The 15853-nt window shown below is 39.7% G+C and overlaps 1 protein-coding gene across 4 annotated transcripts in view; it reads left to right on the forward strand.

The window, feature by feature from the left end:
- The window catches only part of TTYH3 (tweety family member 3), a 202034-nt gene that overhangs the window by 128549 nt on the left and 57632 nt on the right, over window positions 1-15853 (forward strand). For all 4 annotated transcript variants that reach the window (XM_056806481.1, XM_007498393.3, XM_056806483.1 and 1 more), the window contains 2 exons: window positions 3667-3739; window positions 4473-4548. In XM_056806481.1, coding sequence (XP_056662459.1) covers window positions 3667-3739; window positions 4473-4548 — 149 coding nt within the window. The remainder of the gene's footprint in view (window positions 1-3666; window positions 3740-4472; window positions 4549-15853) is intronic.

A 15853-nucleotide genomic window follows, 5' to 3' on the forward strand; every position in this document is an offset into this window, starting at 1 on the left:
TTTGTAATCCCAACATAGTGCCATAAACCCCAACAAATTGCCTTTGGTGCTTTACCAGAGATTGGGGAATCTCAGTCACCCTGTTATAAGGCTGGTGGGATGATTTGACTATCAGTCTAGAGCCCACAGACATCGGAGCAAGAAGAGAGCTAAGATATCTATTCCAATTTACTACTCCTTTTTAAAAATAAGTTTTTATTTTAATTGTTTAATATAATTTGTATTTTATTTTATTTTTTAATATTTTCCTATATTTCCATGATTTATGTTCTCTCCCTCCCCTCTTTCCTCCTCCCTCCTGGAGCTGACAAGCAATTCCACTGGTTTATACCTGTATTATCTCTCAAAACCTATTTCTAGGGGGCAGCTAGGTGACTCAATGGCTTGAAAGCCAGGCCTAGAGGCTGGAGGTCCTGAGTTCATATCTAACCTTTTCATGGGGTGGAAGAGGAGAGAATTTGGAACTCAAAAAAATTTTAGGGGGCAGCTGGGTAGCTCAGTGAATTGAGAGCCAGGCCCAGAGATGGGAGGTCCTGGGTTCAAATGTGATCTCAGACACTTCCTAGCTGTGTAACCCTGGGTAAGTCACTTGACCCCCATTGCTTAGCCCTTACCACTCTTCTGTCTTGGAACTAATACATAATATTGATTCCAAGATGGAAGGTAAGGGTTTAAAAAAACAAACAAAACTATTTCCATATTATTCAAAATAAAGTTTTATTGATATCTTTTTGTTTTTATACTTCACCTTCATTTCTGAAGTTGCTCCTGCCCCACACCCATGAGACTATTTCTTTGAATAGAAATTAAATAGAAAATAAAGGAAGGGGGGAGAGTCACGTCAGCAAAACCCGTGGGCAAAACTCAGCCATGCCTGGCAGTAAATGTGTGACTTCACACCTGTAGCCTCCCATCTCTGTAGAGAAGTCACCCCTTTATTTTATAGAAAAGAAAATAGCCAAGGGAGGCCGTGGTCTTCCTGACCCCCAGCACACTTCCTGATCTCAGCACAGTTGTGAGCCCCAGTTCCAAACTATTTTTTGTTGGAAAAAAAAAACAGAAAGGTTTATTGAATGTGAGACTGTCCTATATATCCAGGTAGAATAGAATTGGAGGTTTGAGCTTTCAGTCCTTGGCTTGAGTATAGTGCCTGGATGGAATTGGAAAACCAAAGGGGAGTTTTGTTTGTTGTTTAACTACGGGGCCCAAACCATCTGCCTCAAATGATTTGTGTTTTATAAAACACTTTTTCAAATTTCTTAATTTATTTTATTCTCACAATATTCCCAGGAAGGATAGGGATAGAGATTAGACCTTCACTGGTATAGGGAACTAACTCCACTGTGAGGAAATTCCTTCTACTTAAAAACAAACAAACAAACAAAAAACTTTTTAACAACTCTAAGAAGGCTGGGCAATTAGGGTTAATTAAGTGACTTGCCCGGGGTCATACCTCTAGGAAGTGTCTGAGGCCAGATTTCTTTTAGTCTTTTTTTTTTGTCTTAGTATCACGAATATAACATAAAAACAGTATAGGCCAGGCAATTGGGGTTAAATGTCTTGCCCAGGGTCAGACAGCTCTGAAGTGTCTGTGGTCACACTAAAATTTTTTTTGCTTTATTTTATTTTTTTTGGTCTTAATATCAGTCTAAGGCAGAGGAGCAGTAAGGGACAGGCTGTAGCGGTTATTGGACTTGCCCAGGGTCATACAGCTACAAAGTATCTGAGGTCAGATTTAAGCTAAGGACTTCCTACCTCCAGACCTGGTGTTCTATCCAGTGTGCCACCTAGATGCCCCAGGGCATCTTCTACCTGTGTTAGTTGACATCTTCTCTGCTGTTTGTGGGGGGAGAGAAAGAGAGACAGAGACAGAGACAGAGAGGAGAAGGAGAAGGAGAAGGAGAAGGAGAAGAAGAAGAAGAAGAAGAAGAAGAAGAAGAAGAAGAAGAAGAAGAAGAAGAAGAAGAAGAAGAAGAAGAAGAAGAAGAAGAAGAAGAAGAAGAAGAAGAAGAAGAAGAAGAAGAAGAAGAAGAAGAAGAAGAAGAAGAAGAAGAAGAAGAAGAAGAAAGGAAGGAGAAGAAAGGAAGAAAAGAAGGAAGTGAGAGAAAGAAATAGAAAGAAAGAGGGAAGAAGGAAAGGAAGGAAGGAAAGAAGACTATAGTCCCCTAATGTTTGAAATGAATTCACTTGAAAATGCTTGTTATAATCCTCCTTCTTTTCTGTCCCTAATGGGTACCTGTGAGCCAGGGACAGGCCATGACCCCTGGGAACCTCAGCAGATCATAGGCAGCCTGTAACCTACAGAAAGGAGAAAGCTTGAAAGATGGCTATAGATGATAATAGCTCGAGCCTTTATTCACACCACTTCCTTCCTTTCCCACCTCACTTTAAAACTGGCATTTACTGTAGGGGAAATAAATGAAATGAATGGAGGTCTCTTAGCCTGGTCTGGAGAGCAGCACATCATTTTGGCCCTGGCTCTCTTCTTCCTACGCCACGTATATATGCTGTTCTGTAACCAGCAGTATTTCCCTTTTTGGCGGGATGCCTCCCTGTACAATCATCCTGGCAGCTAGGAAGGGCTTTGTAAGCAAGCAGAGTTTTGTCCAGCTGTTTTGACAAAAACTAAGATTTTGCCTCGGAGTTTGAGAAGGGTACGTCTCCTACAAACTTCAGGTGCCCCTAACAAGGGGAAGTGAGGGTACAGACAGCCTTTTCAGGGTAACATTTTATTTTATTTTTTTAATTGAAAATTTTTGTTGAATTAATTCATTTAAAATATTTTCCATGGTTACATGATTCGTGTTCTTTCCCTCCCCTCCTCCCTCCCCCTTCCCATAGCCAATGAGCAATTCCCCTGGGTTTTACATGTGTCATCGATCAAGACCTATTTCCATATTATTAGTATTTGCACTAGGGTGGTTGTTTAGAGTCTACATCCTCGGGGTAACATTTGAGAAAGGAAGTGGGAGCAGAATTGTGGCTGCCCCTGATTCCTCCAGATTGGAGTCTGGCCCAGTTAGAATCTCCTGGGATAAACAAGGGAATACCTTGCCCTACCTCTGTCCCTCTGGGGAGCTGGAGACTGCTTAGGCACCTATGCTGGGAGCTGGGGTGGATCACAGAAAAATAAGCTAGCTTCTCTGGACCAGATCCTGGTTCTGATCCTGACCAGACCTTCCTTCATTGTTCAGTCGTGGCCTACTCTTTTTTGCCCCATTTGGGACTTTCTTGGCAAAGATCTCAGAGTGGTTTGCCATTTCCTTCCAGCTCATTTTACAGACAAAGAATACTGAGGCAAACAGGGTTATGTGCCTTATCCGGGGGTCACCAACGAGCAAGTGTCTGAGGCCAGATATGAACTCAAGGAGATGAGTCTTGCTGACTCCACGCCTGGTACTCCGTCCATTGGGAATGCCCTAGACTTTATCATCTTTGTAAGAATTGTTAGTGAAGGCAAATCCCCAGTGATTCAAGCTGCTAATAAATAAAATGCTCATTTCCTATTACCCCAGTCACTGCCAGGAATCAGATTGTATTTCTCAATTCTCTCCACATTTGGGAAGTCATCCCAGTTGGAGTAGCCTGGGCGGGAGACCGCAGCTGTGGATGGGGGGCAGGGGGTGGGGCTCTTTTGACCCGCCATGTCCTCTTCTTTCCCTTTAGGGTGTGTTTGCTGGGTGTGCTAGCCTTGGTCATCAGCTGGGGATCCCTGGGGCTGGAGCTGGCTGTCTCTGTGGTAAGTGATGAATCCAGGCTACCTTCTGGAGGAAAGTCTCCCCAAAGGCCTCCCTCCCTTCCCATCTCTCCAGCTTTCTATCACAGGGTCTGAAATTCTTCCTCTTGTGATGGGAGAATTTCAGATGGGATTCTCCCTTTGAACGGGGCCTTCAGACAGCCCAAGAGGGGCAGCTCATTTATTTATTTTTACTTTAAACCCTTACCTTCCATCTTGGAATCATTGGCTCCAAGGCAGAAGAGCAGTAAGGACTATGCCATGGGGGTGAAGTGACTTGCCCAGGGTCACACAGCTAGGAAGTGATTGAGGCCAAATTTAAACCCAGGACATCCCATCTCTGGCCCTGGTTCTCAATCCACCGAGACATTTTAAAATTAAATTAAATTAAAATGAAACATTTTAAAATGTAAATTTAAAACCATTTTCATAATTAGTTTACTGTGTTGAGGTTGGTATTTACAATAAATTAATTTGTGATGTTCAGTTTTGTGATATTCATTCAATTTTGTGATATTCATGCATTGGCTTTATTTTATTTTAATGACATTTCCACATAAGTTTTCCAAAGTTATATGACTCATATTTGTTCCTCGCTCCATTTGTTTTAAACCTGTACCTTCCAACTTAGAATCAATCCTGGCTCTCAATTCCCTGAGCCACCTGGCTGCCCCCTCCAGCTCCATTTTTGATGGTGAATGGTAACCTCTTCATTACCTTCCTTCCCTCTCTCTAGGGTTCCAGTGACTTCTGTGTGGACCCTGACACCTACGTGACCAAGATGGTAGATGATCACTCAGTGCTTGGTGCAGGTAAGCTGATTCCATGCATGCCAACATACTCCATAGATATTAATTACCTAATTGGTCATTAATTACCCAGCTGGAGAAAGGAGCCAGAAGGTTGGAGGCACAATCACTGCCTGCAGTAGGTGTAACACAGAAAGCCCTTGTACCCTGTGCTTGCCCTTGTTGCAATTGCTATTCACTTGTTTTCAGTGGGTCCCATTCTTCCTGACATCTTGGCTTGGGGGCGTTATAGAAGGAAACAGGCATTGATTAAGCACCTGCTGTATACCAGGCACTGCACTAAAACACTTTACAAATATTATCTTGTCTCGTCCTCATTAGAACCCTCAGAGGTAGATGCTGATATGATCCCCGTTATACAGTAGAGGAAACTGAGGCATATATAAATTAAGCAACTTGCCACAGGTCACCAAATCAGTGTTTGAGACCAAATTTTCATTCAGATCTTCTTGTCTCCAGGCTCAGCCTTCTATTCACTTCTATGCCTAATGGCCTCACCTAGATCTTAATAGATGGGGTAGGCAGGAATGGAGGGTTGGAAAGGGCAGAAGGAATAAAGTATATAGTAATGGGGCAGAAGCCAGGTGGCTTGATAGATAGAGAGCCAGGTGTGGGTTCAAATCTGGCCTCATATACATTCTAGCTGTGTGACCCCGGCAAATCATTTCATTCCAATTCCCTACCCCTAATTGCTTGTCTTCTTTAGAAATGATATTTAGAACTTATTCTAAGACAGAAGGTAAGGGTTTAAAAAAAGTTTATAGAAAGGAAAAAATTCTGTCTGTGTGTACATACATATATTTTAATATATTTAATAAATTTTGCATTTTATATTTTTATTTTATTTATGGTGTATTTTATATAATATTTATATGTATCTATATATTTATACATACTTATTTATATGTATTTATATATAATTCATATCTAGACTTATATTAATATATTAATAAATACAAAATATATATAAACATGTGTGTGTGTATCTACATACCACACACATAGCTAGAGTTGACACTCCAAGAGAACAAGTTTGTTGGCTCTCAGGCCCAGATGCGGCTAAATCGCTCACTGTGTGATTTTGGCCAAATCCTTTCATCTCTCTTGTCTTTAATATCATCAGCTGTAAAATGGACCTCAGGTAAAATGGAAAATTTAGACTAGAGGACAACTGTTTGTGTCTGAATTCTGTGACACGCCTGGGAGCTCAGGACTCTCGTGATGAGGAAGGAAGGACATCTGCGCACCAAAGGATGCCGTCTCTCTTCCCAGTATCACAAGGGAAAGGACCATATGGTACCATGGAACTCTCTCCTCTGCATTTTGGCAGGAACGAGACCAATCTTTCCTCGCCACTGGGGGAAGGAGGACAGCTGGAATCCCAGAGCCCCGAGCAGTCACTAGAACCCTGGAAAATATTCAGATTTTCCCAATACAGAAGTGACCCAGCTGAAATTAAGTGCCCCTGGAATAGGGGTTAGGAGTGGAGAACTGGTCTCTAGAGTCTGGACCGTCTCTGCTCCTGGTGGGGCTGGAAAGATGGCAAGGAGTCTGAACTGGTATTCGGATGGATGGATGGAGAGGGGGAGATAAGGCTGACAATCAATACTGATGTCTTTTGCTTGCCTTGGGAAGCTTTCTCTCTCCTGTTATTGAATGTCCTAGAATGCCTGTACTAACATGCTTTAGAAGTTGCTGGTTGGAAAATGAAGTAGGTCAGACAGGTTGCTTTTTTTTTTTTAAACCCTTACCTTCTGTCTTGGAGTCAATACTGTATATTGGCTCCAAGGCAGAAGAGTGGTAAGGGCTACGCAATGGGGGTCAAGTGACTTGCCCAGGGTCACACAGCTGGGAAGTGTCTGAGGCCAGATTTGAACCTAGGACCTCCCATCTCTAGGCCTGGCTCTCAATCCACTGAGCTACCCAGCTGCCCCCAGACAGGTTGCTTTTTAGGAAAGCCATTGGAATGCAGGGAGACTTGAGCTGAGATGCCTAGTCCATAGAAGATGGTACTCACTTGAAGCAAGAGAGACTTAGGGATGAATGGAGCAGCACCTGTACCAGGAAGAAGGAACCAAAGAACACGCCAAATAAGCAAGTCAGAGCAGCTTGGGCCCTGTGCCCAGTTCTGTTGCTTGGACATCCCTTCCTTTGTTTCTTCGAACCTGTTTTCTCATTACAGAAATGGGGAGATTGACCAGATTGTAGCCAGAATTCCTTTCATTTAAATCTCAGATTAAAAAAAGAGGTGGGGGGGCAGAAAGGTTGCTAGGTAGCTCAGAGGATAGAGAGCCAAAACTGGAGATGAGAGTCCTGGGTTCAAATGTGGCCTCAGACACTTCCTAGCTATGTGACCCCGAGTAAGTCACAGTTGTCTAGTCCTTACTACTCTTCTGCCTTGGAACTGATAACTCAATATCAATGATAAGACATAAGGTAAGGGTTTTAAAATAAATAAAAGGGATAGATAAAATAATAAATTAATGAAAATATTTGTACAAAATACCTCAGATTTTATATATATATATGCATTTATATTTTATACATCTTACAAAATTTATATCATATATAATATATAAAATATTTGTATTATAATAAAATAAATTAAAGCGATAGATTAAATAATAAATAAATTAAAATGTCTATATAAATACTTTATATTTTATATATATACACTTATATTTTATCTATCTTGTAAAATTTATATTTTATATATGTAATATATAAAATATTTGTATTATAATAAAATAAAGGGATAGATAAAATAATAAATTAAAATATTTATGCAAACTATATTTTATACAATGTATATAATATTAAAATATTTGTATAATAGACTAAATGAAAAGGATAAATAGAATAATAAATAAATTAAAATATTTATATATATAAACATATTTTATATAATATGTATAATAAATTAAAATATTTATATAAAATGTATTTTACATAGTGTGTAGACTATATAAAATATATTACAATAAAATAAATTAAAGGGATACATAAAATAAATTAAAATATTTATATAAAATACATTTTATATAATGTGTATAATATATGAATATTTGTATTAAAATAAATAAAAGGGATAAATTAAATATATTTTATAAACATTATATGTTTTGATTTATTAAATAAATGAACACATAATAAACAAATGCATGAATGAATAAATAAACTAATGAATAAACAAATAAACAAATAAATTAATTAATTAATAAAATGAGAAGAAGAAGGAAGAAGAGAGAAAGAGAAAGGGCAGATAGAGTACTGACTCTCTAATTGTTTCTCCCCATTCTGGTTATTTTACTGGAGGTGGGTAGATGACCCACTCACTAAGGTTGTGAATAGAGCATCTTCTTGGCATATTGGCCCATCTCCCTTCCCTGCTGAAACATAGAGCCTAGGTAATGCTCATACAGAGGGGAGGGCTTGTCAAGGAATGCTCAGCCAGGTCCCCTTCCTGCCCAGGGATTGCTTCTTTCTCCCTCTATCCCCTCTTTTTTGGGCCAAAGGATACTGGTTAAGTCTCTGGATAGATTTAGAACCAGGAGGGAAAAGTAGAAGCCAACTAGTCCTATCCCCTCATTTTATAGATGAGGAAACTGAAGCCCAGAGAGAGCAGAAGTGATTTAATTGCCCAAGACAATATAGGTAAAGGGTTTATACCCCAGCTTGTGTCCTGTCTATCACTCCACAATCCTTGGGAAAGTCCCAAATGATACCACATGACTAGAAGATTGTTGTGGTCCTTGTTGTTGAGTCATTTTGGTCATGTTCAAAAGTTGGCCAGAATGCTGGAGTGCTTTGCCATTTTCTTATCTAGTTCATTTTACAGATGAGAAAACTAATACAAACAGGGTTAAGGGTCTTTCCCAGGGTCACACTATAGCTAGTGAGTGTCTGAGTCTGGATTTGAACTTAGGTCTATCCAACTCCAGCCCAACATTCCATCCCCTGTGCCATCTGGCTGCCTAAGTAAAAGATTACTACTCATTGCCATTCATTTAGCATGATACAGTGGAAATTGGTTGGAATTGGAATTCTCTGGGCCAGAGTGTGAATCCTGGTTCAGCTGTTTATTGCTTGTGTCACCTTGGAAAAGCCACTTAATTTTTCTGGGCCCCAGTTTCCTTTTCTGTAAAATGAGAGGGTAGGACTGGATGACTTTAACAAAAATAATTAAAAATCATTTTTCCATTCATGTATTTATTATTTATTTATTTATCTATGATTGTGCCAAATGAGATAGTATAGTGTACATAAAGGCTTTGGCAGCCTTAAAGGGTTATAGGAATTTGAGCTATGACTGTTCCTATTTCCTGATGGGGAGTAGCCAGTTGTACGGTGCATGTGGGGTGGTAATGCTGGACTTTTATTTGTAAGGTCAGATGCAGGCCACATAGCTGTCCCCTGAGATGTCTGTCCGTCTCTGTCCAGCACATTTTGTTGATAACTAGACCTTCTTCTCAACCAGGGTGGGGCTGTTTCCTCTGCATTAAAGCCCAGGAGAGACAATGTTCAGAGACCTAACCTTGACTATGGGATTCCTGCTTCCCTTTCTGCTGCTTCTACCCATTGTCCAATAATGAGCCAGAATTAATGACCTTGAATTAATTGGATTTGGTTCACTGTGGACCCCCTTTCCTTTTGGAATTGATGAGATGAATGTGTTTGGGTTGATCAAAAAAAAATCCCCCCCCCCAGACAACCCCCCAAACCCATCTCCTTCCATATTTGATCAGTTCCTCTACTGAGTCAGGTATTATTGCTCAAGGCAAAGAGAAAACCTGCTAACCAGGCTGCCCCAGGGCTCAGGAGCCTCCAGCATGCCCCAAGCCTACTTTCATCAGCAGAGATGACATTGCGACTGGACTGAGTGGGACCCTGTCCCTGTGTCCTGGTTTCCTGTTGCAAAATCAACTCAAAGGTACAATGGGAGCCTTTATTTTACAGGCTTGGAGACTTATTTTCCAGTCTAATCAGTCATTTCCTCTGACAACGTGGCAACTTTGCCTGTGATTTATTCAGTAAAATTAAATAGTCGAACCCAGCAAGCTCAGCCCTGAAGAGCTGTTGGAGGTGTGGCCTGATGTTACTAGAGGTGGGTTTCTCTCATCCACTGTGAGGGGACTTGGTCCCAGGGAAAGGAGTGACCACTTAGGAGAGAACAAGCCCTGCTCTGTTCTTATTGTCTATTGCCTGGAGACCAGTCAGACTTGGGCTTGAGCTCTCTATAAGGCTGGAATGTAGGGGGTTGGGAGTGGGGTTCTCACACTTCCCAGGCAACCTGCGTCCTTTCCGGTGCCAGTGTCCTTGTCCTAGGAGCTGGAGAGCCTTTCTTCCTTCTCCTTCCTCCCTTCTAGCACAGAGCTCCCAACTCCTTGAGCTCTCACTTAAAAACTATCTCTTTTTGTCCAAGCAGGCCTGGGCTTGGGCCAGGATCTGTGGGAGAAAGACAAAGGATGAATACTTGTTTCTTGCCCTAATGGATCTTATAGTTTAATTAAGGATACCGGACCTAGAGGCAGAAAAAAAGATATTATCTCTGTTTCTTAGAATTCCCTATTTCCTTCAACATTTAGCTCAAAAGCCACATCCTATATTGTTGTTGTTGCTCTGTTATGTCAGACTCTTTGTGACCCCATTTAGGGTTTTCTTGGCAAAAATACTGGAATGGTCCGGCATTTCCTTCTCCAGCTCATTTGACAAATGAGGAAACTAAGGCAAATAGAATTAAGTGACTTGACCAGACTGGACCCCAGATCCTCCTGACTCCAGGCTGGCTCTCTAATCACTGTGCCACCTAATTGCCCAGTAGATAAGGGTTTTTCCACACATTGGCTGACATTTCCTTCCCTCCACTCTTGCAGATCACCTAACCTTACTTTGCTTTCTAGGCAATTCTCTGAGTTATAGAGAAGGTGCTGACCTGAATTGGTAGAGGGACTTTGCCCATTTGAAAGTTTCCTTGAATGAAATGGGTTCTATTTCATATTCCCCACTATTTTATATACCTGTATGTTTACATGTCACTTCTTCCTATAGAACGTAAGCTATGTAAGCTTCTAGAGGGCATCCTTTGCCGTGCACATAATATTTTTGGTCAGTAGTATCAGACTTTTTATGATACTAGTTGGGGTTTACTTGGAGAAGATACTGGAATGGTTTGCCATTTCCTCTTCTCACTCATTTTACAGCTGAAGAATGAAGGCAAACAGGGTAAAATGACTTATCCAGGGTCACCCAGCTAGTAAGTGTCTAAAGCTAGATTTGAACTCTTAAAGATAAGTCTTCTTGACAATGGACCTGGCACTCTATTTGCTGAGTCACCTAGCTGCCCTAGCACAAAATAATGCTCAACAAATGCTTGTTTGATTATCCTTTCATATGTTCACAAGCCTAAACAGGAGGGAGAAATTACTGTGGGCTGGAGGGCTTATCCAAGCTATGACTTCAAAAAGAAGCAGCAGTATTACTACTACTACTACTACTACTACTACTACTACTACTACTACAACTACTACTACTACTACTACTACTACTACTACTACTACTACTACTACTAGTACACTACTAACTCATATATCACTTTAAGGTTTATAAAATACCTCACATATGTCATCTCTTTCAATCTTCAGCTGGGAGTGGGCTTGGTCCCAAGGAAAATGAGTGACCATTTGGGAGAAATAGATACTGTTATTATCTCCATTCCACAGAGGTGGAAACTGAGGCTAAGTACCTTGCCCAGAGCTATGCAGCTAGTAATTGTCTGAGGTGAACTGAGGTCTTCCTAAATCTAGTGCTATATCTACTCTGCTAGGCTGCCTTTCTGAATGAATGCCCAGAAATCCATGAGGACAGTTGGCTCTTGTTGCTTTGAATAGACTAAACAGTAATTTCAGATAGAGTGCCAGGATGGTCCCTATAAGGCCCCCCACCCAAGACTCATAATATCTAGGATCATATATTTAGATCTGGAAGGGACCTCAAATACCATCTAGTCCAACCCCTTTATTTTATAGATGAGGAAAATGAGCCCAGGGAGGTTCAGTGACTTTCTTAAGCTCACAGGGCAGGAAATATTAGAGGTGGAATTTGAATCCACAACTTCTAAATGCAGAGCCAACACTTTTTTCATTGTGACATATAGACCTGGGGCAGAGGTAGAAGGTTAGGAAACACCTCCCCCCCCCAAAAAAAAGATAGAGGAAATGATTGAAGTCTGAAAATTCACAAAGGGAATGCATGAGATCAAGAGATATAACACTTGGAGGAGGTAAATTGAGTACAAATAAAAGAAGTCCAATTTCACCCAATGAAGAATAATCAATCGTCCTGAGAGATAGTTCTCTTTGAAAACAGAACTTAAGTGCAGCCTCTGATCAAGGTTATCCTTTAGTGTTTTGGATAGTTTTCTTTTCCACGAGATTTATTTTAGGGGGTGGCCCCTATTCAGCAGCAGCTGATATATTCTAGGATCCTGTGATCACAGAGTTGAGAGGAGATAATTAGATAAGTTCCTGGCTGAGAGAGACTTGGTACATTCAAGAGAAACTAGATGTTTGGAGAAATCTTTCCCTAACTTTAGGAAGCTGATACCAGAATCTCAAGGCCGTAATTTAGAGCAGAATTGGATCTCAGAAGCCATCTATGCCAATGAACAAACTGAGGAATTTGTATACTTTCTGCTGGACTGTGTGGTACAGCCCTGTTCCTACCTACCCCCCTTATGGCCTTTAGTACTGATAGGAAACAGCGCAAGGAATGGTGGGCCAAGAACCTGTTCAAATCCAGCCTCAGACACTTACTAGCTATGTGGTCTTGGACAAGTCATATAATTACTGCCTTTTCTCAGCATCCTTAATTGTTGCTGTTGTCAGACCCCCCTCCCCCCACCTCCATTGGGTTTTCTTGGCAAAGATGCTAGAGTAGTTTGCCATTTCCTTCTCCAGCTCATTTTTATAGATGAGGAAACTGAGGCAAATAGAATTAAGTGACTTGCCTAAGGTCATGCAGCTATTAAATGTCTGGAGCCAGATTTGAAATCAGGAAGATGAGTCTTCTTGACTCCAGGCCTGACCCTAATGTCTAGCTGCCTCAACTGCAAAATGGGGATAATAGCACCTAACTTTCAGGGCTGTTGTGAGGATCAGCTGACATAATATTTGTAAAGTACTTAGCATAGCACTTGGCACATAATAAATGTTTAATAAATGTTATTCTCTTCCTTTCCTGGCTCCCTGATGACTTCTCACATTTATATAGTGTGTCCCAAAAGCTACAATACAGTTTTAAGTTTTAATAGCACAAAGACTTTTGGGAAATGCAGTAGGAAGTTTTAAAACTGACAGAGGGCATTTCTCAGCAAAATAAAACAAAATCATTCTATTAGGTAAATAATACAAATATTGTTATCCCTCTTTAACAGGTGAGAAAATAGTCTTACAGAGGTGAAATTATTTACTTAAGGTCATGCAATTAGTGTTGGAGCCAGGATGTGAATCCATAATTTCTGACTATCGTCAGCTTCATTTAAAAAACAAACAGATTTTGCCTTTTTTTATTAATACCTATGTATTTTTATATCATCTTAATTTCAAAACATATTTTGCTTCCTGCACTATACAACATTCCATCCCTAATCACAAAGGAGAAAAAAAGAAAAAGTTCTTCAAAACAAACACATCAACCATGTCTAATAGTATATGCTATATGGCACACTCATAGACCTCCCCTTCTGTGAAGATTATAGCATTCTTACTACCAGATTATGGGCCTTTTCATCAAAGACTTTACTACTGATATGAGTGGTCCTTGTCCCATTCACTGTGGCGTTTCTGTCATAGGTTGTGCATATTTTCACAGCAGAAGATAATATGGAATGAGTAGAATTAGAGGAATGAGGTTAGATAAAGAACAATAACTAGAAAATACATCTGAGAGGTGATAGATTTAAAGCTGGAAGGAACATTAGTGACTGTAGCAACCACCCTCTTCATTTTACAGAAGAGGAAACTGAGGTCAGGATAAATCCTTTGTCCAAAGTAAATGGCAGAGCCATGATTGAATCTAGGTCAGACAGATTTTATAATTTGAATATAACAAAAGGACAGCTAATCCATAATAAAAGAAAAAGAAACAGATTGGGGAACAATCTTAGCCATAAATATTTCTGTGAACAATCTGGTATTTAAAACCTATAAGGAATTGGCACAGCTAGGTAGTACAGGGGATAGAGTGCCAAGCTCAGAGTCTGGAGGAATTGGGTTCAAATGTGACCTCAGACACTTCTGACCCATGTGACCCTGGGCCAGATACTTAATCTTATATACCTAGCCTTATATACCTAGCCTTTGCCTATCTTTAAGTTGTTACCAAGATAGAGAGAAAGCATTAAAAAAAGAAAAAGTAACAACTATTCCTCAATGGCTAAGTAGTCAAAAGATACGAATGGACAGTTCTGCAAAGAAGAAACAAATTTTTAATAACCATTTGGAAATGAATAATGTTGAAACTAATAATTAAGAGAAATACAAATTAAAATAACCATATTTATACAAGAGAAATACAAATTAAAATAAACCATATACTACTGACTTGGTAAAGATAATTTAAAAACTATAAAATTCAGTGTTTGTAGGGCTGTGGAGAATCTGACCCCCTCTTACATTGTTGTTAGAGCTGAATTGGTGCAGCTTTTTTGAAAAGCAATAGTCATATACAATAAGTACTCTATACCATTTGACCCAGTGATCTCTCCTTCCCTTAGGGATATTATTACAAAGGAGGCAGAAAAAAAGGCCCATCTGTGCAAAAAAAAAAAGGTAGCCATTTTATCCACAATAGCCTAAATTTCCCTCAAAACCCCAAATTGAAAGTGATTCATGAGTTCATAACTGGAGGATGAATGTCCAAAGAAATGTGGTTTATGAGTATTATAGTAGAGTATTGTACTCTAAGAAATGACAGAGAGGCTGAATAGGAAAGGATTGAAAGTAAAGGAAACAGAATAAGAATATAAAACTGACTACAATGACGTAAAAATAGTAATGATAAGAACATAACAGAAACCATGTAAAAGTAAGAAAGAAGAGTGGGTCAGGGTAATTCTAATGACTAAACTTGGTTCCAGAAAAGAGAAAATCTTAATTCTCTCCTTTTGTTGAGGAGTGAGGCACTAGGGATGTTTAATGTTGCATCCACTTTCAGACGTAATCAGTCAGTTTTGCATCAGTACCATTTAAAAAATATGGATATACTACAACATATTTTACTAATATATAGGACTTTAACATTTTTAATTTTAAAAAATTAAAATAAAAATTTTAATTTTTAAAAAAATTTCAAGAATTAAAAAAAATTTAAATTGGTGAAAGGGTCTCCTAGTAAGGAAACTCCCTTCACTGATGCAGATCAATAATTGCTCTTTAATTTTATCATCTCAGAGAAGTTACTTGGCACATTCAGATATGACTTCTCTAAGCTCACACAGCCAGTATGTAGCAAAAGCAAGCCTTGAACTAAGGTCCTTCTAACTTCTAGATCAATTCTCTCTACCTACTACACCATGACTGCTTCTCTGATTAACAAATATATATTTTAAATTATTATAAATAATTTAGAGTTTGTGTTGTTATTTTAAGAGGTTGGGGGTTGGGGACCAGGTAAATACACTGAAGCCTCAATATGACAGAGAAGTGACTCTGGATTTACAAAGGTGCCCAGACTACTCATAAGGAGCAAGTCCCAGGTTTGGAAATAATGTAGGAAGGGGCAGCTAGGCGCCACAGTGGATAGAATGCCAGGCTTAGAGTTGGGAGAATATGGGTTGAAATTTGGCTTCAGACATTTCCTAGCTGTGTGCCCCTGGGCAAGTCACTTAAATTTGTTTACCTAGCTTTTACCATACTTCTGTTAAGTTGTGTCAAACTCATTTAAAGTTTTCTTGGCAGAGATTCTGGAGTGGTCTGTCATTTCCTTCTCTAGCTTGTTTTACAGATGAGGAAACTGAGGCAAACAAGGTTAAGTGACTTGCCCATAATCACTTAGCTAGTAAGTGCCTGAAGCCAGATTTGAACTCAGGAAGAGGAATCTTTCTGATTCCAGGCCAGCACTTTATACACTGTGCCACTTAGCTGCTCCCTAAGGGTAACCAAGGCTTAAAAGAGAACAGTTTGCTTTCAACAAGCTTACCCCTTCCTTTTACAGATGAGGAAATTGAAGCACCCAGAGGTTAAGTGATTTGCCTGGGATCATGCAGCTTATTAAATGACTTTGCTGGGATTCCAGTGGTGATCTGGGGAGC

This window comes from Monodelphis domestica, chromosome 7 (genome assembly GCF_027887165.1).
Source record: "Monodelphis domestica isolate mMonDom1 chromosome 7, mMonDom1.pri, whole genome shotgun sequence".
In the NCBI taxonomy this organism is placed as follows: Eukaryota; Metazoa; Chordata; class Mammalia; order Didelphimorphia; family Didelphidae; genus Monodelphis; species Monodelphis domestica.